We start from the raw sequence: 18,236 nt of genomic DNA, 5'->3' as shown, positions 1-18,236 counted from the left end.
TTGAGGTCTGCGGCTGAGTCATGGGGGTCATGGCAGAGGGCTTGCTCCATTATGAAGTGTGTATCAGGGCTGATGCCTGAAACAAATCACACACAAAGCAGGCACTAAGATAAATGTCAAGATAGACACATTTAAAAAAAAAAAATCAAATATTACACAAAATGACTATGGTAAACATTTTTTCAATTTTTTACTCTTTAGAGTCAAACAATACTATGTCTTATTAAAACTGGTAGGCTTACTTGGGCACCTAAATATTGTCTGATATGTCACCATCTCATTGAGCTCATAGCTATCTCATCCGACTCCCTTCGTGACAACAGGGTACTGATGCTTGGGTACCAAATGAAAATGCCAATGAACTCTTGAATTGTTGTGATAAAGATGTTATACAGCAGCAGGGTTGGGTAGTAACGGATTACATGTAATCTGGATTACGTAATCAGATTACAAAAATCAAGTAACTATAATCAGCCAAATTACAATAAAAAAAATGTGTAATCAGATTACAGTTACATTGTTGGGGATTACCTGCATACCTACATTTTATCATGCAAACAATGCAACTTAGATAGCCTAACTATCTTTTAATTTGACAAGCTTCGGGCTTGCCGGTTCGATCCCCGACCAGTAGAAAAAATGTGGGCTCTCCCATGCCCACATCCACGGCTGAAGTGCCCTTGAGTAAGGCACCTAACCCCTCACTGATCCCCGAGTGCCGCTGTAGTAGACAGCTCACTGCTCCGGGTTAGTGTGTGCTTCACCTCACTGTGTGTTCACTGTGTGCTCTGTGTGCTTCACTAATTCACGGATTGGGAGACCAAATTTCCCTCACGGGATCAAAAGAGTATCTATACTTACTTACAAACTTATTTACTATTGGGGCAGGTCTCTCGGCACTGCCTGATCTTTTCCTCCTAATCTTAATGTAGCCTCTTGTTTTAGTGTTACTGTTTACTTTGAGAAAGTCACCAGGTCCCCCTGGTTGAAAAACATCCCAAAGGAATAATTTTCTCACCCCCACAATTGAAATGGACATGGTGTCATTCAATCTCAGGCCATGTCCCTGGGTCAAAAAAATCCAACGAAAGCTAAATTCATTGTCCAGGTGTGCCCTTATAAAGGTTAAGCTGAGTTGTGCATGTCTGGAGAATAGTGATCCATGATCACATCCATGATGACTAAGTGATCAGTTTTGGGATGGGGTGAACATTTCAAACACCAAAACACCACCCCCAAAGTGGAGAATAGCTATAGAAATGTATTAGTTTTGGGTGTTTTTCAGACAATGGGACCTGGTGACCTCAAAGTAAATGGTAACATTAAAACAAGGGGCTACATTAAGATTTTTGGAGGAAAAGATCAGTTAATTCACACAGGAATGTTTTACTCAGAGCAAAGAGATTTGTTAGATGTAATGAAATAATAAAGAGAAAAATAGAATGAGAATTCTTTCATCAATTCAGTGGTGGTGTCTTTTACTTAAGGTACATATTTATTGAAGTAATCTAAAAGTAATCCTAAAGTAATCAGATTACGTTACATATTTTTGGTAATCCAACTGATTACGTTACTGATTACAAAAATTGCCATGTAATTTGTAGTCAGTAATGGATTACATTTCAAAGTAATCTGACCCAACCCTGTACAGCAGGCACCCTATGGCTGAACCCTCCAAATGATGCACCAGTGCTGACATGGATGTCAATACTCAGCATGCATTATATGGGCAGAGGAAATGTGACATCACCAATCAATGTGATCCTATGCCCTCTAGTTTCCATCATAAAAAACAGCAAAATAATAACAAAGTAAGCTGGGTGTCAGTGTTAGTGTGAGCAGTGGGGAATGGGGATAAGATCATGGGGATTTCCTTACCATGTAGAGACCATTCCTCCCAGAGATGCTGAAGCTCCTCCTGGTTGACAGTAGTTTGTTCTGGAGGGTATAGATGACAACACATGCACACAGCATTTTTGTGTTTGTAAGTCATAAAAATATAACAATTCTTCTACACAGTCTGAGCAATGCACACACACACACACAAGGAACAAGTGCTGTGGTAAATACATGTATCATAAATAAATAATAATCTTCTATGTAAAAGATTGAGTGAAGCTGAATATTGACGTGCCATTGGATGGATCAAAGACAGACGATGACAAAGACAAAAAAAGACTGAGAGATGTTATGTGATTGGAGGACAGATTGAGCAAAAACAAGGGGGGTGTGGAGAGAGTGAGGAACGAAGGGGAATGGGGGGAAAAGAATGGGGCGCAAACAGACAGAAATACACACAGGGAGCGGGAGCAGAACAAATATGGGGTTTTTTTGTACACAAAAAATAACTAGTATGGCATACAACTCTTACTCAAATCCTACATGTCCAGGACACAGAATAAGAGAGGATTTGTGTGTGAGTGTGTGTGTGTGTGTGAGAGAGAGAGAGAGAGAGAGAGAGAGAGAGAGAGAGAAACATGGCCATACCTCCAGCATTGTGCAACAGCAGCTGTCGCAGCTCTCTTAGGGCCTTGGTCAGGTTCTCCAGCTGGTCGTGTAGGTGGATGTTCTCCTCGATGAGCGCATGGATGGTGTCCTGCAGCTCAAAGGCCATGCATACATGCAGCAGCGCCAGCACACACACGCACCACCGCATGCTTGGACAGCCACACGCGCATCTGAGCAGTGGGGCCCTCGATCACACTCAACCGTGCACCAATGTGCAGAGGTCCCACAATACTGGTCAATATCCTGGCCATACACACACACATATGCACTTCAGTTCACAGCGGCTCAACTGTGAACTGATTGATTCAATAATTCCACATGGTCACACAATAGGGGGTGTGATGTAACATGGGTTTCATTTTAGTTTTCTATATGTTGCACATTATGCATATATTTTTTTATAAATGCATACAACATATTGTGCTTCATTTTTGTACCTATTAGTTCATTTGAATTTAGTTTAAAAGGTTTCAGCTTGTGACAATGCAGTTGAGCTAAAAGAGTGCGCACAGAATAGATTGGTACAAGCATCACCACTTCCTCTCACACAGGGATCAATACAAACAGGCCATCAGCACTCTGCTGTGTAATTAACAGTGCTTCCATTATGCCCTTCCCATGATTCTTTGTGAGAAATAGATCACTGCTGTCCAGCAGACAACCAGGTTTACTCCTGCCATGTGAAACAGTGAGTAAATTTGATGTGGACATCATTTCCCTAATGGCAGAATTATAAACATTAGAGCACATTGCTATGCAAATCAGAGCCTGATGGAAAAGGTTACTGAAACTTAATTTGATTCGACTTATGAAAGATCATAAAAGTGCACCTCACACTTAATTGCCCTCACTCTATTCAGATGAGTGAAATGATTCATGTTTAACATTATATCTTGACTATCACTAGTTTTGGCCTTAGCGGTTGGCTAGTGAGCATGCTAGAACTACACCGTCACAGACGGAAAAAAAACAGTCAGGATATTCTGATATCAGAGGTAAGGAAAACACCACATGGTATATGATTGAGGGGTCCCAAGACATACAATGCTACTTGCTTAAGCTAATACCTATGGTAGTTGACTAAGGGGCCCCATTCAGATATTATGAGTGGTAAAGAGTAGACTACACCCAGAGGCTTGGGGTTTAGAGCCCCCTGGTCCCAGTATGCCCATTCAGCCATCTATTCATGGGCAAAGACAATTAATGGATGCACTGTCAAAGTCTACTGAACAGTCACGTTTCAGAACATTGATTCAGGTCTGACAACCTAAAATACAAATTAAAAATTGATTCAAAAGTCTGGAAGTACACAGACAGCAAACTAGGTACAGCATAGTGGTAATTAATATGACCACATGGTGCTGCAATTACCTGTAGTATCTGCAATTGGATTGTGTCTAGTGCTTGTCATATGACAAGTATCACCTCACCACTTACAAAACCATTTTAATTCCATTTCCACTGCAATACCCTAAAATATAGGGGTTACGACAAAACAATTAGACCATTGCGGGTGTGCTAAGAAATGAACAAAAAAACTGGATGTTTTTGAACAAAATGTCTTTATTTGAAGATAACACATGGTGCACGACTGGCTGCTTATGCAGTCTTGGCGGCACGGGTGCGCTTCTTCTTCACCACCACGGGCTTCTGGCTACGCAGGATGGCACTGGCACGACGCAGGGCAGCCTGAGGGAGCAACACAACCATCAGTCACCATGGCCACAATGCCATGTGCATCAGCTGGTCAAAAGTACATACTGCACACATCATTTGATGCCCATGTAAGGTATACAACAGTCCATTTTCAAATCCTAAAAACTGCCCACACATGAATTCAGGCACATTGCCTCAGAACTGAAAGCCCTGTGCAGGTGTAGCTGGCGGTCATCTTAAAACACCACGGCACTGTGTAAATTAGCTTACAATTATGCCTACTGCTTGACTGGAAATGCAATGCAGTTATTAACCAGGTAGACTTAACCTGTGTGTCCACAAATTGTTCCAAAAACACAATGATCAAACTCTTGCAGAATGTACATGAATGTACATCATTCTCATTCCACGAATGCTCAAGGCAAGAAATGTGTAGATATGCGTACCATGCGCAGGTCTCTCCTGTAGTGATTCTTGCGGATGATGTGACGCAGGCTGCTCAGTGTGGCTCTGGCGTTCTTGTTGATTGTGATCTTCTCATAGCAAGTGGCAGGTTTACGCTGGCCTGAAACACACCCATGAATACAATCAACTTACACATCCAAAACACTAGTCACATGCCACAGTGCACCAATGAGTAGAGCTGTAATCGAGCTTGATACCTGCTCTCTTCTTCAGTACAACGACCACACCCTTTCCATCAGCTGCAGGCTCCACTCCTACAGACTTGCGGTGCACAAGACCATTGAAGCGGAAGGAGTTGCGAGACTTAAGGTTGTTGGCCTCCTGCAAAGGGTAAACAAATGGACTTACTCTTAATTACTTACAGTGTGCAATTCACCTTCAGTATTGTATATAAGAGACCAATGTTCAGGTTGCTAGTCAAATCTTTTATTATGTACTTAATGACAGTTCAGATTCATTCAGCTCTACACCATAAGACAGCAGTTTTCTATCAGTGATGCTGATCAAACACACCTGGCAGAGCATGTTAAAGGATCACATTTAAGGTGCAACATTATGTGTACATTTTACTTACAGTGCTGTAAGTCTGTCCGTTCCTCTTGATGAGGTAACTGGAGCAGTTCCTGATGACCATCCACTGCAGATGAGACGACATCTTTACCTGCAAATGCAAAGAGGAGAAACAGTTAGGCATGCATCACTCATTTCCATATGTAGTGTGACACTGACTTCCTAAAAGGTTAAGACCAATGGTTTATCCGAAAAAGTGGATTTAAATCAATCCAATATAACGTATAACAAGTGGCGGAAGTGATGGCAGCAGGGAGGGAGCCTGACCATTTCTACTGTCACCAGGTTTGATTAGAGTTCCGCAAGCTGACACACTTGTAGTAATTCTTAACACATTACAAATGTGAACATGAACGTAGTTTACCATTAAAGCCAAAATTATAATATATGTTACGAAAAACAGTAGACAAACACCATAAGCATTACCTTGTATCGACGGGTGACACTACGCTAGCTCCTAATGGCTAAGATAAGCTAACAAATATGCCAACTAACTTTGAGCATACGTTACAAAACGGAAGATGTTTACAACACCACAAACAGCTTTATAACTTTGTTAAACCAAAGATGACGTAACTTTAAAAATACATCTGCACTATGAAACACAAGTATTATGTATGGTCCCAAAAATGGCTATGCTAACGTTAATTCCCATTCAGCAAACGAGTAAGCAAGAAAGCAAGGCCTCAAGTCTTCAGTAACGTGCGGCACCGACAGCCTCGTGAAGTGTTACATTAAATTAAGAGCACCGGTACTCACAATACAATCGAGTTTAGAAAACTGAAATGTTATTATGCTTCTTGCGGTGTAAAAAGAACATGAAAGCAACGATAAATATCTTAATAGATACAAAATTACACAGGTTAAAGCGAAGAAAAACCGACCACGTTACCTTTCAGCGCAGGAAGGGGGAGGAAAAGGAACTACCTTCGCATCCGGTCAAATGTTGTAGATCCTTACGCCCCTGCATCTTATTGCCAGAGAATGTCTGTTATTGCTATTTGGGAAAAGCGGCAAAATGATTAAACTAAAATTAATTCAAAAAATGTATTTTTCATCAATGTAGCACACTGTTCGTTTTATTAGTACTGAGTATAAAGGAAATCGGGTATATTATTATTTTTCTGAGTGCACTATTTGGTGCCGACGGTTTGGCGCTGCGTCCTGGCTGCGTCTGTACAAAAAATTACTTCGGCACTGATTAATTACGTCACTCTTGTGCGCCAAAATAAATAACTATGGATTTGTCCCATGATTTGTCCACATCTGCAAGTACATTTTTCAGGATATTTAACCTTTACGGGAAATTGTAATGGAAATGCTACATCTTTACTATTATTTATTTGGTTAATACTACCAAGGTAACTTGTATTTATAAAGAGTAAAACAGGAATACAGTCCAAATCTAGCTGGCTGCAGTTCAGTCAGATGTTACAAAATACTTGCTAGATACATTGATGCATCATCATGAATGAGGAGGAAAATCTGGACGAACTTGGAGAGAAACTGTATGACCGAATATTTTCTAAACATGGCGAAATCGCGGGCAAACTGACAGGTGAGGAATTATGTAGATCACTTGCCATTTGTTTACACTATGTTGTTAGAGTTAGTTATTGCCAGCAGTGTATTTCCTGTTTCTAAACTGCAATTGTAATTTATGCTAAAATAGTCTTAGTCTTAGGAGTATCCATATGCAGATCTGTGCTATGATTGGTTATGTGGTGAGACCCTTTTGTTTTGACATGTAGGGATGATGCTAGAACTGCCTGACAAAGTCATCATGCAGATGCTACAAGATGAGTCTGTCCTTAACGATGGAATAAGCAGAGCACTACAGGCTCTCAGCCCAGACAGGTAACATACAAAATCAAACTCAACAAAGTCTGAGGAAGGGCAGTGTGTCCCGAAACGTCACATGTGGTGAATAAAAAGATAAAATTATTGGAGCTCTAGTGTGCGGACTTTTGTTGTCATTTTTAACATACAAAATCAAGCCACAGCCTCAGTGTTCAAACACAGATGTTGTGTCAGTGACATGCACTCACGATCATGATTCTGTCTCTCAGTCAGGTGGTGTGTGAGGTAGAGGAGGCATCTGCCTCTTCGGACTCTTTGGGTGAACGACTCTACGACCTCATCGACCTTCACAACACCGGCCACACGCACAAAATCACAGGTAACCTTTCTTTGTGATGAAACACAGCCCATGCCATTCAGTAACATATGGGTAATGATTACACTTGTGATTTGTGTACACAGGCATGCTGTTGGAACAGAACAAGGAGGCCATTCTTCAAATCCTGTCAGATCCTGAATTACTGGAAAAGAAGATCAACATTGCCTTAAAAACGCTCCTTGAGTATGTATGCATGAATTTCTGTACTATTGTTGCTGTCTGCTCTAGTTATAGAGTATAATTTTATGTCCCCTTGTTTTTGTGTAAGTAGGCAGGGGGAGGAGAGGACCAACATGACTGAAAGCTCTGATTCTGAGGTTGAATCCGAATCCATTGGAGAAAAACTGTTCAACCTTGTGAAACAGATAGACCACACCCACTCAGCTGACATCACAGGTGAGCTGGCCAGTTGTAACTCTGTGCTAATATTTGAGTCAACCTTACCTTTTACCTTTGTTGTGTTTAAGATCCTGCACAAAACCGTACCGAACATGTCACTCTTTTTAAGATGTTGCTGCTCCTCTTAAAGAGACAGCACACAAAAATATTCTATGTTATGGATATGTGTTGATTACTGAGCTATATAATGAGCTTTTGTAATGTACAGTATGTGTACGGTTTGTGTGTATCTGTAGGTATGCTGTTGGAGATGGACTCGGAGAGCTTGAATCAAGTCCTGAAAGACCGCTCCCTGCTTGAGGTTGCAGTTAAAAGGGCACAGAGTGCTCTGGAAGCACATACCCACACCCACAGTTCGGAATAATGAGATGTGTTCATTCATCGAAGCTGAATTGCACAGTTGCCAGCCATCACAGGCCAACACAAATGAGTCAGACACTTCCTTGCGCAGTTCCTGTATGTGGACAAAGGAGAGGACTCAAACCCAAACGACGGGTAAAGAATTGTGGGAAGGAAGCCATGTTGGTTGATGAGATGGTTCAGTCATGTTGTGAACTTTTATAACATTATGGATCCAATACCATGCTTATATTTTTTTACTATGATTGCTTGAATGTTTTTTCTTTTCCGAGTTCACAACTGAAAAACTGTTCTCCTGAGTCACTCAAGAAATATTTCTTCTGTGAAAGAGTAGAAAAAGAACTTACAGTTCGTCCTTAAGGGTACTCAACTGTTGGAATGGACTTGTTATTGAACATGTCCTTAATCCTTGTCCTAGTTGTATGTTTTGTCTGAAGTATACATACCCCTAATGTCCCCTATTAGAGCATTGTTTGGACAGTAAATATCTGCTGACAGAAGAAGGTAGTTTCATCATTAGCTACAATACAACTGCATCACAAGCTCACTCAACTTGAGGCTGTGTGGGAAATAAATAATTTAAAAAAATACATCCAGTAGTTATTAGCTCTTCTGGTGTGTTACACCAACAGTCAATACTCGTCTCGGTACCTCCCCGCTCACATTTTTTGTGACTTTCAGGGTTCCCACTCTGTCAAATACAAGAAGTCATGACTTTTCCCTGACCTGAATTTCCATGACTTACTATATAATGAATAGTACAATATACCGACCAATGATTTCAGAGCACATGCGTAGCGTTCAAGGATCTTTTACTTTTTTAGAGCGGGAGATGAATAAATAGGCCTTGAATAGTTGGGCTACCCAAGCAAGCAGTAAAGCTAATAAACAGATATACACCAATTCTGTGTGGAAATATATTGTATTCATGTATTTTGGCAAGTACATTTTAAACTGCTACAACAACATTCCATGACTTTGCCCCAAAAATGATAAAATTCCCTGACTTTCCATGTTTGGAACAGAATTTCTAAAATTCCATGATATTCCAGAAATTCCATGACCCGTGGGAACCCTGGACATTGGTCACAATTTGTGTGTAAGAATGGCCTACATGTTGTGTACTTTCCAGCCGGAGGTAGCACCATTAAAATGTCTATTGGACTACCTAGTATGAGTATAAGTGACGATGTAGGGTAAATAAAGTTCTTGCATAATGGGATATTAAGCTATGAAGCCGGGGTTCTAAATAAGCAATACATCAAGGTTTTCTACTGACCAATTGGCCATATTAACCAGTATATTTACAAAACCAGACATGAGAAATTGCACAAGCCCATTTTTCAAAGTACTAAAGAGCAAAAATATCTTTATTATCACTTTCTTTTACATTTGTCAATAATTTTACAGTCAATTCTAAACATCTAAGAAAGTTGATCTCCTGTTCCTTCAAACACAGCGATACTTTGGGTTTATGGAATACCACAATCCATCTCTACTCAAATACAGGGATGAGAGGGGTTGAGACACCAAACACACAAAAAATCACAATCAACAAAATAAAATAAAATAAAAATAAAATAAAATGAAAGGAAAGGAGCGGTGATGAGGTGATTAGAGAAAGTTCATGGGAAGATAAAACAATCTTCTGGATGAGATGGAAGTCCTTTTGACTGTGATTAGGTGAGAAAGACATGGCAAAGCTTTCTCCCAGGGACAAAACGTTTTATAAATATGTAAAAAGAGATTAACACTCCCAACACTGTAAGCACAGCAGGAGCATTAGCCCTTGCTGTCTTAACCCACCACATACTTAATACACACTCACACACCTGAAATGGCCAGACAGAACAGAAAGAAAAAAAAAAAAAAAATAATCAAAGAATGCAGTCTACTAGTGATCATTATTGCACATAACAAAACCCTGACTGGCAGGCTCTACCCACTCGTTCACACACACACACACACACACACACACACATTCATGGCTCCAGACAAAAAAAAAAAAAAAGAATTAAATCAAAGCAGACACAGATGAGCAGGACACGAGTATCGGGGAGGGGAAGGCATGATGATTAAAGTTTAAAATGAATTGACGAATGAATGAAATATTTCGCAGCGTTATGAAGCCCTTGTGAGGAGCAGCAGCGGTCACTTGAGGGTGGGGTACTCTCTCTGTCCACCCAGGCGTCCCCCGACACGCGTGGGCACTGGAGCCTGAGACAGGGGTGAAAGAAAGAAAGCAGAGGATTTTGTATTTAAATGTGTGTGGATATGTATTACGCATTTTTTGATTTTCAACACCTACCTTGTCTGGGCTCTCTGCAATGATTACAACTTCAATTATGCGTCAACCCTTACATGCAGTTTGATACATTTCTGTAGATTAGATTCAACCACCTTTGACCATGCTAGCAGGCTTAGTACACTAAAATTCTCCATCATTTGCACAAATTACCTGTGCAAATTGGGCGGGGTTATAGAAGGTAACGCCTCCAGCTGGTGGGGCCTGCTGAAACAGAATTATCATAGCAACGGTTACAATACAACCACCACCTGATCCTCACACTCCCACACTGGTTATGATTATGTCGCATGCATAAGGTGATTGGTTGTTGATGAGAGGGGTGAGACAGGAGCAGAGCAACAGAATGAGCTTATTGGTTAAGCGCTCAGCCAGTTAAAAGCGTTTCTTGGTGTTTTCCAACGTTGTTTTCAAGGCAGCGCTGCCTGGAATGCGCTAGGGTTAGGCATGGGTTAAGGTTAGGGTTAGGGGCCTTTAAGTCGATGGTAACAGCGCTGCCTGGAAGACGATGTTGGGAGCTTAAAACACCGTAGAGCGTTAAAAGCACAGGTTAACAGTGTTAGAGGCGTAAAGGTGAGTTAATGGAGTATTGTTGGATATAGGAGCACCAAGCTTGTGGATGTTAGGGATGAGGGTGTTATGTCCATAGACTGATGTATATCGTGTGTGTGTGTGTGTGTTTGACAGACAATGTAAATGAGGGAACCCAGATTTAGATACCTGATTTAAGTGCTGACTCACTTCACGTGATAAAGAACTCATTGAACTAGATCTGGACAGCTAAAAGATACACACACAACCACACACGCACGCGCACACACACAAACACACACAAGCCCAAATCAATGGCATGCTCATCCCCGATTACACACCTCATAGCATTTCAGATTTACAATCCAGGCCATCACACACATGCTCTGATTCAAGTACTTTGTCGTGTGTGTGTGTGAGTGTGAGCGTCAGCATTTGTGTGGTAAAAGGGAGCAGATGGGGTGCATTCACACAAGCTCACCTCCCCAGACTGAGATCCCTCTGGACACTGAGGCAGCAGAGTGGGATTAAACATCTAGAGAGAGAGAGAGAGAGAGAGAGATAGGAGAAAGAAAGAGGGAGAGAGACAGAGAGGGGGAGGGATGACTCAACACACCAAATACAGCGAAAAACAGCACAAGTGCCTTAGGTAAATCGTATGTATGTTCTATCTTCACCGTATATTTACCTGAGGCTGACTCTGGTTCACACCATCAGCTGTGTTTCCCTCTGCTGGCTGTGGTTCTTCAGCTGCAGAAATACAAGCAGATTTAATAGAAACACACTCTCTCTTTCTCTCGGTCTCCCTCACTCTTGAAAGCACACACTCACTCTCTCCCTCTCTCACACACACTCACACTCACCTGCATTTGGGGTAAATAGGTTGGGTGGTATGGGCATAGGGGCAAGAGGAGCGAAAAGGTCAGCCGGCATAGGAGCAGGCATGGGAGCAGGCGCACCACCAACACCCCCTCTGCCTGGGTTCAACACGTCCACATAGCGGCTCTTGGTGCCTAACACACAGACACACACACACACAGGATTAATCAGATTAATCATTAATTATCAGTTAATCTACTACTAAATACACACACATGAGATCACAGTAATTCAGCAAAACACACAAATAATTCACTTCCTAATCCACCTAGAGTCTAGCCAGCACAGCCGTGTTTATACTGTGTGTAATGAGAGGAGTTCTGGTGTGGGTCTCACCAGCTCTCCTGGAGAACATGTTGACCGGTGGCCCAGAGCCTGGTCTGGCGCCAGGACCGGGACCAGGTCCAGGACCAGGCCCTGCGGCTGGAGCCATCTTGGGAAAACTGGATGGCGGTGGAGGAGGGGGCTTATACTGCAACAGAGAAAAAATAAACAGATAAACAAACAAACAAACAAACAAATAAATAAATAAATACAAAAAATGGCATGGTAACTAAACACGTAACACTGATGAACCAAAACTCACGCATGCACACACACACGCACACACACACACACACACACACACACACACACACACACCTCCTCCTCCGGCTCATCCTGATTCACCCATTTCTGCTTTTTCTCGTCCCAGACGATCTGAAACAACATTAAATCCCATGAGAAAAAAGAGACACTGGAGACAGATGCAGAGTCCCATGGAAACTGTTGCTAAGATGACAAAAGTAAACAAGCAGATAGAGAAAGAAGGAACTCACAGATTTATGTTTGTCATCAGGGAGGTGGGCTTCATTCTTCTTTGAGTAAAGCCAAGTGAACCATCCACCGCCCTAACAGCAAACATAAGACACACTAATAAAGTAATGTTCATACGCCAGACAGCTGCCTTTCCACTACTGTATAATGCCAGTGTGAAACAGGGCAATGTTGCATACTGCTATCAATATAAATCGCTATCAACTGATAGATTGATTGATTGAATGATTGTTTTGGAAGTCTAAATCATTAGCATAACATATCAATCAATCTTCAACCTGTGCATGGCTTGCCTATATAAGAATGTGTATTTGTGAGTACCTTTTTTGGTGACTCTTTCTTGTTTTTCTTAGAAGCTTCCTGTGCAGGCGGCGCCTCTGGGATAGGGGGTGGGGGGGGAGAGCCCTGGTTAACCAATGAGCTGCTTCGCTCACGTCCGGTCGAGTGGTTGGACGACTCGGATGTTGTCCGCGAACGACGGCCTGGCCCCTGCGTGCAAAGACAGCCAATGAGAGGGGAAGTTGTGAATTACAACTAGCACATTAGATTGTTTTAAGTAAAGAATAAAATAATAATAATAATAATAATAATAAAAAAAACAGCATCCTGCTGCCAGTGCAACATTCACCCAATCGAAAATGTACCATCAAAGCGATTGCTCAAACATATACACACACACACACACACACTCAAAGAAAGAAACACATCCAGAAGTCTAGCTAACCATATGCATAGAAGACTGCGAGGTGGTCCTGGATCTCCTGCCCGTACCCTGAGAAAACAAGTTTCCGTTCAGTTCTTCCACATGCACAACACACAAGCTACTGCAAGCGCATACACAAGTATGAGTACAACCACAGCCGCAACAAACACGCAAATCCACACACACACACACATCCCTTCATGCCCTTCTGACCACACACACACACACACACACACAGTTACGGTGTCCGTACCAGGTGAGCCATGTGGTCGAAGAAGTCCATCTGGGGAGGCTGTGAGGGAGGCATCTGAGGAGAGGGTGGAGCATGCCCTTCTCCAGGCATCTGTGGAGGCATCTGACCGGGCATAGGATGAGACATCTGCCCTGGCATTTGCCCAGGCATGTATCCTGGCATTTGCCCAGGCATAGGCTGAGACATCTGCCCCTGCATTTGAGGCGGCATCTGCCCGGGCATCTGAGGGGGATGTTGTCCTGGCATTTGGCCTGGCATTTGACCCGGCATCTGACCCGGCACCTGACCCGGCATGTGGCCTGGCATCTGCCCTGGCATGTGCCCTGGCATAGGAGGGGCCATTTGACCAGGTACTTGACCGGGTATCTGAGGAGTCATCTGCTCAGAGTTTGTTAGTGGGGGTCCAGCGTGTGGTGAGTTGCTGTCTGGCTGGTAGGTGGTGGAGAACATGGGCACGGCTGGCATGGGCACGGCTGGCGTGGGCACGGTCGGATAGAAGCCGCCTGCGTCGGGGCTCTGGGCTACAGAGGGCGCACCTTCCTGCAGAATGGTTGCTGGCGCTGGGACAGGAAAACCGAGAGAAGAGTTAGAGAGAGTCTAAATCAGGGGTGGCGAACCTGTGGCTCTTTGCCTCCTCTCGTGCGGCTCGCGGCTGCTCAACTGATGTTCTCATTTCTCCTTGGATTTAGAGTTTTTTTTTTTTTTTTTTTTTTTTTTTTTTAAAATAGCCTATATTTCTGGTAAATGAAAATGCTTTTCATAAGTTGATAGTACTGCCAATAGTTAGGCTGCAATGTTTAAATTAAAATAATTTTACCGTCATGTTATGGATAGGAAGCCCCAAAAGAAGCAGACTTTGTTTCTTTAGCCAGGTGTAATGATACTGTTGCAATCAGGAAAACCCTGACACTAAGTGTAAATAGAAAGAGGAACACAGACATTCAAAAGGAGGACTCATCTTTTTTGTAGGCTAGCATAGCCTTTCTGGTTAAAATGTCAACGTAACCTAAATAACACCGTTAAAAAACATGTTCTACACGTTAGTTTGGTACTTGGTATGCCAGACTTAACTGATGCATAAAACTTCAAACCTGAACATTTCCCAAAGGCACTGACCTTTGCAAGACAAGGTAAAGGTCAGAAGCAGACTCGTTTTCTTTTTGTGTATTTTCTTTTAATGTACTGAACACTAGACGGAACATTTGACGGTCACATTGGTAGCATATCAGTTGTTACATTGGAGCATTTCTCATGCTAATAAGTCATTCAGTGAGAGGGAATTTGTGATGTGTGTCATGTGTGCCAAGTGTCTCACTTTAAATGAAAAGAGAAGATCTATTTAAGTTGTGCGGCTCTTTTGAGTTGTGTGGGAAAAAAAATTGGCTCTTAATGCTGCACTGGTTAGCCACCCCTGGTGTAAATGATATGACATGATAAAGATTTGTAATGGGTACTGTGAGACGCAATCCCCAAATCCAATAGTAGCAATGCGCTCTCACTAGTGGCTTTTTCTTTAACACTTTGTTTCAGGTAAAATGCAGCCGACTCCATTCAGGTCAAGGGTATGCAACCAACTTTCCTCCTAACCCAACAGATGGCAACACAGATGACATGCCGTGGTGTGTATGAATGGAGAAATGTGAGAATGAAAGACTGTGTGTGTATGTGTGTGTGTGTGTGTGTGTGTGTGTCGTACCTGGTGGCATGAGCTGGACAGCAGGCACTGGAGCCCCGGGCATGAGAGTGGCCATCAGCGGGTTGGAGGAGTCGGGGGTGTGGGTGGATGCGTTAGGCGGGGTAGGGGGCTCCTCAGAGCTGGGGGAGGAGCAGGGGTAGAGCTGGGGCGTCCCCCGGTCCCTGAACGTGATCTCCCCTCCCTGTAGGGACACACAACACATTAGTCCAACACACACAAAAGGAGAGTCTTCAAACAAACAAACGCTTCCGCGCACACACACACACACACACACACACACACACACAATCATAAACAAACATCCTGCTGTCAGCTCGGATGTAAACACCCAGGAGGACTCCACCAGAGGGGACATGGGGCAGAGGGACAGAGACGCTGACCTGGATCTGTCTGTCCAGCTGCCGCAGGTGCAGCAGCCAGTCCGGCTCTAGGAAGAGCTCCTGCTCGGGCTTCTCCTTCAGCTGAGGGTCATAGAACCGCAGCCGAGCAGACATCTGCAATCAAACACACATGCAACCAGGAACCTGTTACCGAGCAGACCACGAACGGACAAACACAAGACATCTGCCAACAAGCACGGATTAAATATCTGACAGTGTATACCTGAGATGACGTTTTAATGGATAAGTGATACATGGTGCTCGGTGTATGTGTGTGTGCGCGCAAGCGAGTGAGTGAGTGAGTGAGAGTTGTATAACTCAGTGGTGGTCAGTGGTCCACTGATGCATATCTCTGTGTGTGTGTGTGTGTGTGTGTGTGTGTGTGTGTGTGTGTGTACCTCTATGAGCTGGCCGATGAACTCCACTGAGTGGTAGTGTGACTGTGTCAGCAGAGCTCGGCTGATGACCTCGCAGTAATGGAAAGCCTGGGCACAGAGCCCAGTCTCAGCAAGGCGGCACGCATAGATGAACTTGAACACCTGGTGGAGAACACACATACACACACAGGTTAAACAGCTCAAAAATGTAATGTCTCATAGGCACGTTCAACACAAGCCCAATTAGTTAAAGCATGGTATGCTATGAAACTGGTAAAGAGTATGTAACTCACTTAGTACAGTGAGCCTGATTGCTATATACATTCCAAGCACCCAAACTCTCAAAAGCAGAAACTCGGCACTCAAAATTAAGTACAACACCGACTATGCTGGTCACATAATGTTGGCAGCACATAAAAGACTATACTTTCTAGCTATTCTCCAAATAGCAGCTCTCAGAAAATAATGCGTGGCACAGTACTGTCAACTATCTTCATACTTAGCATGCACACACTCACACACACTAGCGCACGCAAACACAAGCGCACACACACACACACACACACACGTACCTGGAAGTTGGGCAGGCAGAGTGGCTGAGAGCCCAGGGACTGGGCATACTCGTACGCCTCCGTGCGCTGGATGGCCTCGGACGAGCAGAACTTCTCAAACGGCAAGCTGAGAGGAGGAGACAGAAGAGGACAGCTCTAGGTCACTCCAGCCAACCATCACCGTCTTCATCTGCAATCCACCAATTTCCCACAGCCTACATGTGTGTGTGCTTGTGTGTGTGTGTGTGTGTGTGTGTGAGACTGAGTGAGCCAGTTGCATACCTGTGGTTGGAGCCAATCAGCACGATCTTGGTGCTCTTCTTGGTGAACACTCCCAGCCCCACCTGAGCCATCAGGTAGCAGAAGTGAGCCGCATCCACCAGTCCCTTGGAGGCTACAACCAGATACACACACACACACACACACACAAAAACAGGCACGCTCAATCCAAATGCACACTTTTCTGACATGCAGACAAATAATACACATGTGCTTTGGTCCAGCGTATTTTGCCTACTGTCTATTTAGATGCAATGGCTGTCAATTTGCTGAGTCGTGGTTGGAGAATAATGGTGATAAATAATAGCCTGTGTGAGTGCTATTGTGTTGCGGCGCGTCCAGAGCACAGGACCGGGCTCACTCACACAGCGTGTCGCCCATGGTGGCGATGGTGCGCATGTCCAGGTCCACCGTGTGGGTGAGGTTGGACAGCACCATGGCCAAGTGGGGGCGCCAGTCGCCCCACTTCTCATCACCGCAACACTGAAGGGCAGAGAGAGGAGACAAGAGAAGAAGAGGGGACAGATGGTTAAAGAGAAAATGTTACATGACACTGTGACTTTCTCACACACACATACACACGCACAACCACACTTACTGTAGCTGCAGCTGGCATCCTACCAGACATGAGCTGGTAAACAGTCTGAAGTGGGTCATTGATGGGTAAACTGTTGGCAAACCTGAGAAACACAAAAACATCCAAACATTCATACATTCTTATCGTCTTTATTCGCATTTCTAATAGCAGTAATGTATAGGAGCGTATGTACTGTACGTACCTGGTCATGACTCTGGCGTGAGTCCTGCTGTCCATCTTACTGGCCAACAGCAAAGCATGACCCCACAAACCGTTCTTCATGGCTGACTCCAGGGCATCCTAACAGATACACACACACACACACACACACACACACATTGAGAAGGCTGAGGATTGAGTCACTGGCAGTCATCCATGATGGATTTCCAGCGCATCCTAAACTAACTAGATGTACTGCATAGCGGTGCATAATATGACCGCCGCTCAGTTCTGCACATTGTCTCCACAAAAAGCTAAATCACGCTTGTCTATCTGTCTCTATCTCCTAGCCTTTGTCTCATATCCTAGCCTGGGAATACCCATACGAACCTTTGGCAAATTTGGGATTTGCTCTGCAGGTCCATCTGGCCAAGAGGCCATTGAAGCCCATTTCCAATGTACCTGTGTTTGTGCTACTGTGGGAGTCTGTGTTTGCTTGTGTGTGTTTGTGTGTGTGTGTGTGTGTGTTCGTAATCATACTCATGAAATTTGGTGCAGTTCAGAACATCTCAACTGAAGATAGAGGCGATTAA

The 18,236-nt window shown here is 43.6% G+C and overlaps 4 protein-coding genes across 13 annotated transcripts in view; 2 read left to right on the top strand and 2 right to left on the bottom strand.

Moving 5' to 3' along the window:
* LOC121680082 overlaps positions 1 to 18,236 on the top strand; it is a 136,677-nt gene that overhangs the window by 91,491 nt on the left and 26,950 nt on the right. The window lies entirely within an intron of this gene.
* On the bottom strand, positions 4,052 to 6,201 carry rpl28 (ribosomal protein L28). The gene is made up of 5 exons (XM_042059284.1): positions 6,092 to 6,201; positions 5,204 to 5,290; positions 4,827 to 4,950; positions 4,611 to 4,729; positions 4,052 to 4,197 (listed from the first exon to the last, which is right to left on the bottom strand). The coding sequence occupies exons 2-5, from the start codon at positions 5,282 to 5,284 to the stop codon at positions 4,108 to 4,110; spliced, it is 414 nt and encodes a 137-aa protein (XP_041915218.1). The 5' UTR covers positions 5,285 to 5,290; positions 6,092 to 6,201; the 3' UTR covers positions 4,052 to 4,107.
* LOC121680093 lies at positions 6,409 to 8,382 on the top strand. 2 transcript variants are annotated; one of them, XM_042059283.1, is made up of 6 exons: positions 6,409 to 6,757; positions 6,951 to 7,056; positions 7,269 to 7,378; positions 7,462 to 7,561; positions 7,650 to 7,774; positions 8,014 to 8,382. In XM_042059283.1, exons 1-6 carry the CDS (start codon positions 6,667 to 6,669, stop codon positions 8,139 to 8,141), a joined length of 660 nt encoding a protein of 219 aa, XP_041915217.1. In that variant the 5' UTR covers positions 6,409 to 6,666; the 3' UTR covers positions 8,142 to 8,382. The 2 variants fall into 2 exon arrangements, with proteins under 2 accessions (XP_041915217.1, XP_041915216.1); XM_042059282.1 differs by having other exon boundaries at positions 7,647 to 7,774.
* sec16a (SEC16 homolog A, endoplasmic reticulum export factor) overlaps positions 9,477 to 18,236 on the bottom strand; it is a 19,136-nt gene continuing 10,376 nt past the window's right edge. For 3 of the 9 annotated variants that reach the window (XM_042059252.1, XM_042059251.1, XM_042059257.1), the window contains 20 exons: positions 17,687 to 17,784; positions 17,506 to 17,587; positions 17,273 to 17,390; positions 16,911 to 17,022; positions 16,650 to 16,755; positions 16,099 to 16,239; positions 15,701 to 15,814; positions 15,321 to 15,501; positions 13,625 to 14,184; positions 13,393 to 13,440; positions 12,990 to 13,157; positions 12,671 to 12,742; positions 12,495 to 12,551; positions 12,189 to 12,324; positions 11,837 to 11,986; positions 11,662 to 11,723; positions 11,455 to 11,508; positions 11,163 to 11,222; positions 10,596 to 10,649; positions 9,477 to 10,354 (listed from right to left, as the gene is read on the bottom strand). In XM_042059252.1, the coding sequence (XP_041915186.1) occupies positions 10,289 to 10,354; positions 10,596 to 10,649; positions 11,163 to 11,222; positions 11,455 to 11,508; positions 11,662 to 11,723; positions 11,837 to 11,986; positions 12,189 to 12,324; positions 12,495 to 12,551; positions 12,671 to 12,742; positions 12,990 to 13,157; positions 13,393 to 13,440; positions 13,625 to 14,184; positions 15,321 to 15,501; positions 15,701 to 15,814; positions 16,099 to 16,239; positions 16,650 to 16,755; positions 16,911 to 17,022; positions 17,273 to 17,390; positions 17,506 to 17,587; positions 17,687 to 17,784 (2,439 nt within the window). In that variant the 3' untranslated portion in view covers positions 9,477 to 10,288. Of the gene's footprint in view, positions 10,355 to 10,595; positions 10,650 to 11,162; positions 11,223 to 11,454; positions 11,509 to 11,661; positions 11,724 to 11,801; positions 11,814 to 11,836; positions 11,987 to 12,188; positions 12,325 to 12,490; positions 12,552 to 12,670; positions 12,743 to 12,989; positions 13,158 to 13,392; positions 13,441 to 13,599; positions 14,185 to 15,320; positions 15,502 to 15,700; positions 15,815 to 16,098; positions 16,240 to 16,649; positions 16,756 to 16,910; positions 17,023 to 17,272; positions 17,391 to 17,505; positions 17,588 to 17,686; positions 17,785 to 18,236 lie in introns of those variants that run through there. The other 6 variants (XM_042059253.1, XM_042059255.1, XM_042059254.1 and 3 more) reach the window with 6 other exon arrangements.

This window comes from Alosa sapidissima, chromosome 13 (assembly GCF_018492685.1).
Source record: "Alosa sapidissima isolate fAloSap1 chromosome 13, fAloSap1.pri, whole genome shotgun sequence".
Taxonomy (NCBI): domain Eukaryota; kingdom Metazoa; phylum Chordata; class Actinopteri; order Clupeiformes; family Clupeidae; genus Alosa; species Alosa sapidissima.
The sequence above is the reverse complement of the archived record's forward strand: the minus strand, read 5'-3'. Positions and strand labels throughout refer to the sequence as shown.

Bases quoted from the DNA above. Each gene is read 5' to 3' on its own strand.
- LOC121680093 (XM_042059282.1), top strand. From the start codon at position 6,667: ATGAATGAGGAGGAAAATCTGGACGAACTTGGAGAGAAACTGTATGAC. The intron at 7,379-7,461 runs GTAACCTTTCTT...TTGTGTACACAG, and splicing joins CCACACGCACAAAATCACAG to GCATGCTGTTGGAACAGAAC. The intron at 7,775-8,013 runs GTGAGCTGGCCA...GTGTATCTGTAG, and splicing joins CCACTCAGCTGACATCACAG to GTATGCTGTTGGAGATGGAC.
- rpl28 (XM_042059284.1), bottom strand. From the start codon at position 5,284: ATGTCGTCTCATCTGCAGTGGATGGTCATCAGGAACTGCTCCAGTTAC. The intron at 4,730-4,826 runs GTATCAAGCTCG...GGTGTGTTTCAG, and splicing joins TGTACTGAAGAAGAGAGCAG to GCCAGCGTAAACCTGCCACT. The intron at 4,198-4,610 runs GTACGCATATCT...TTGCTCCCTCAG, and splicing joins ACAGGAGAGACCTGCGCATG to GCTGCCCTGCGTCGTGCCAG.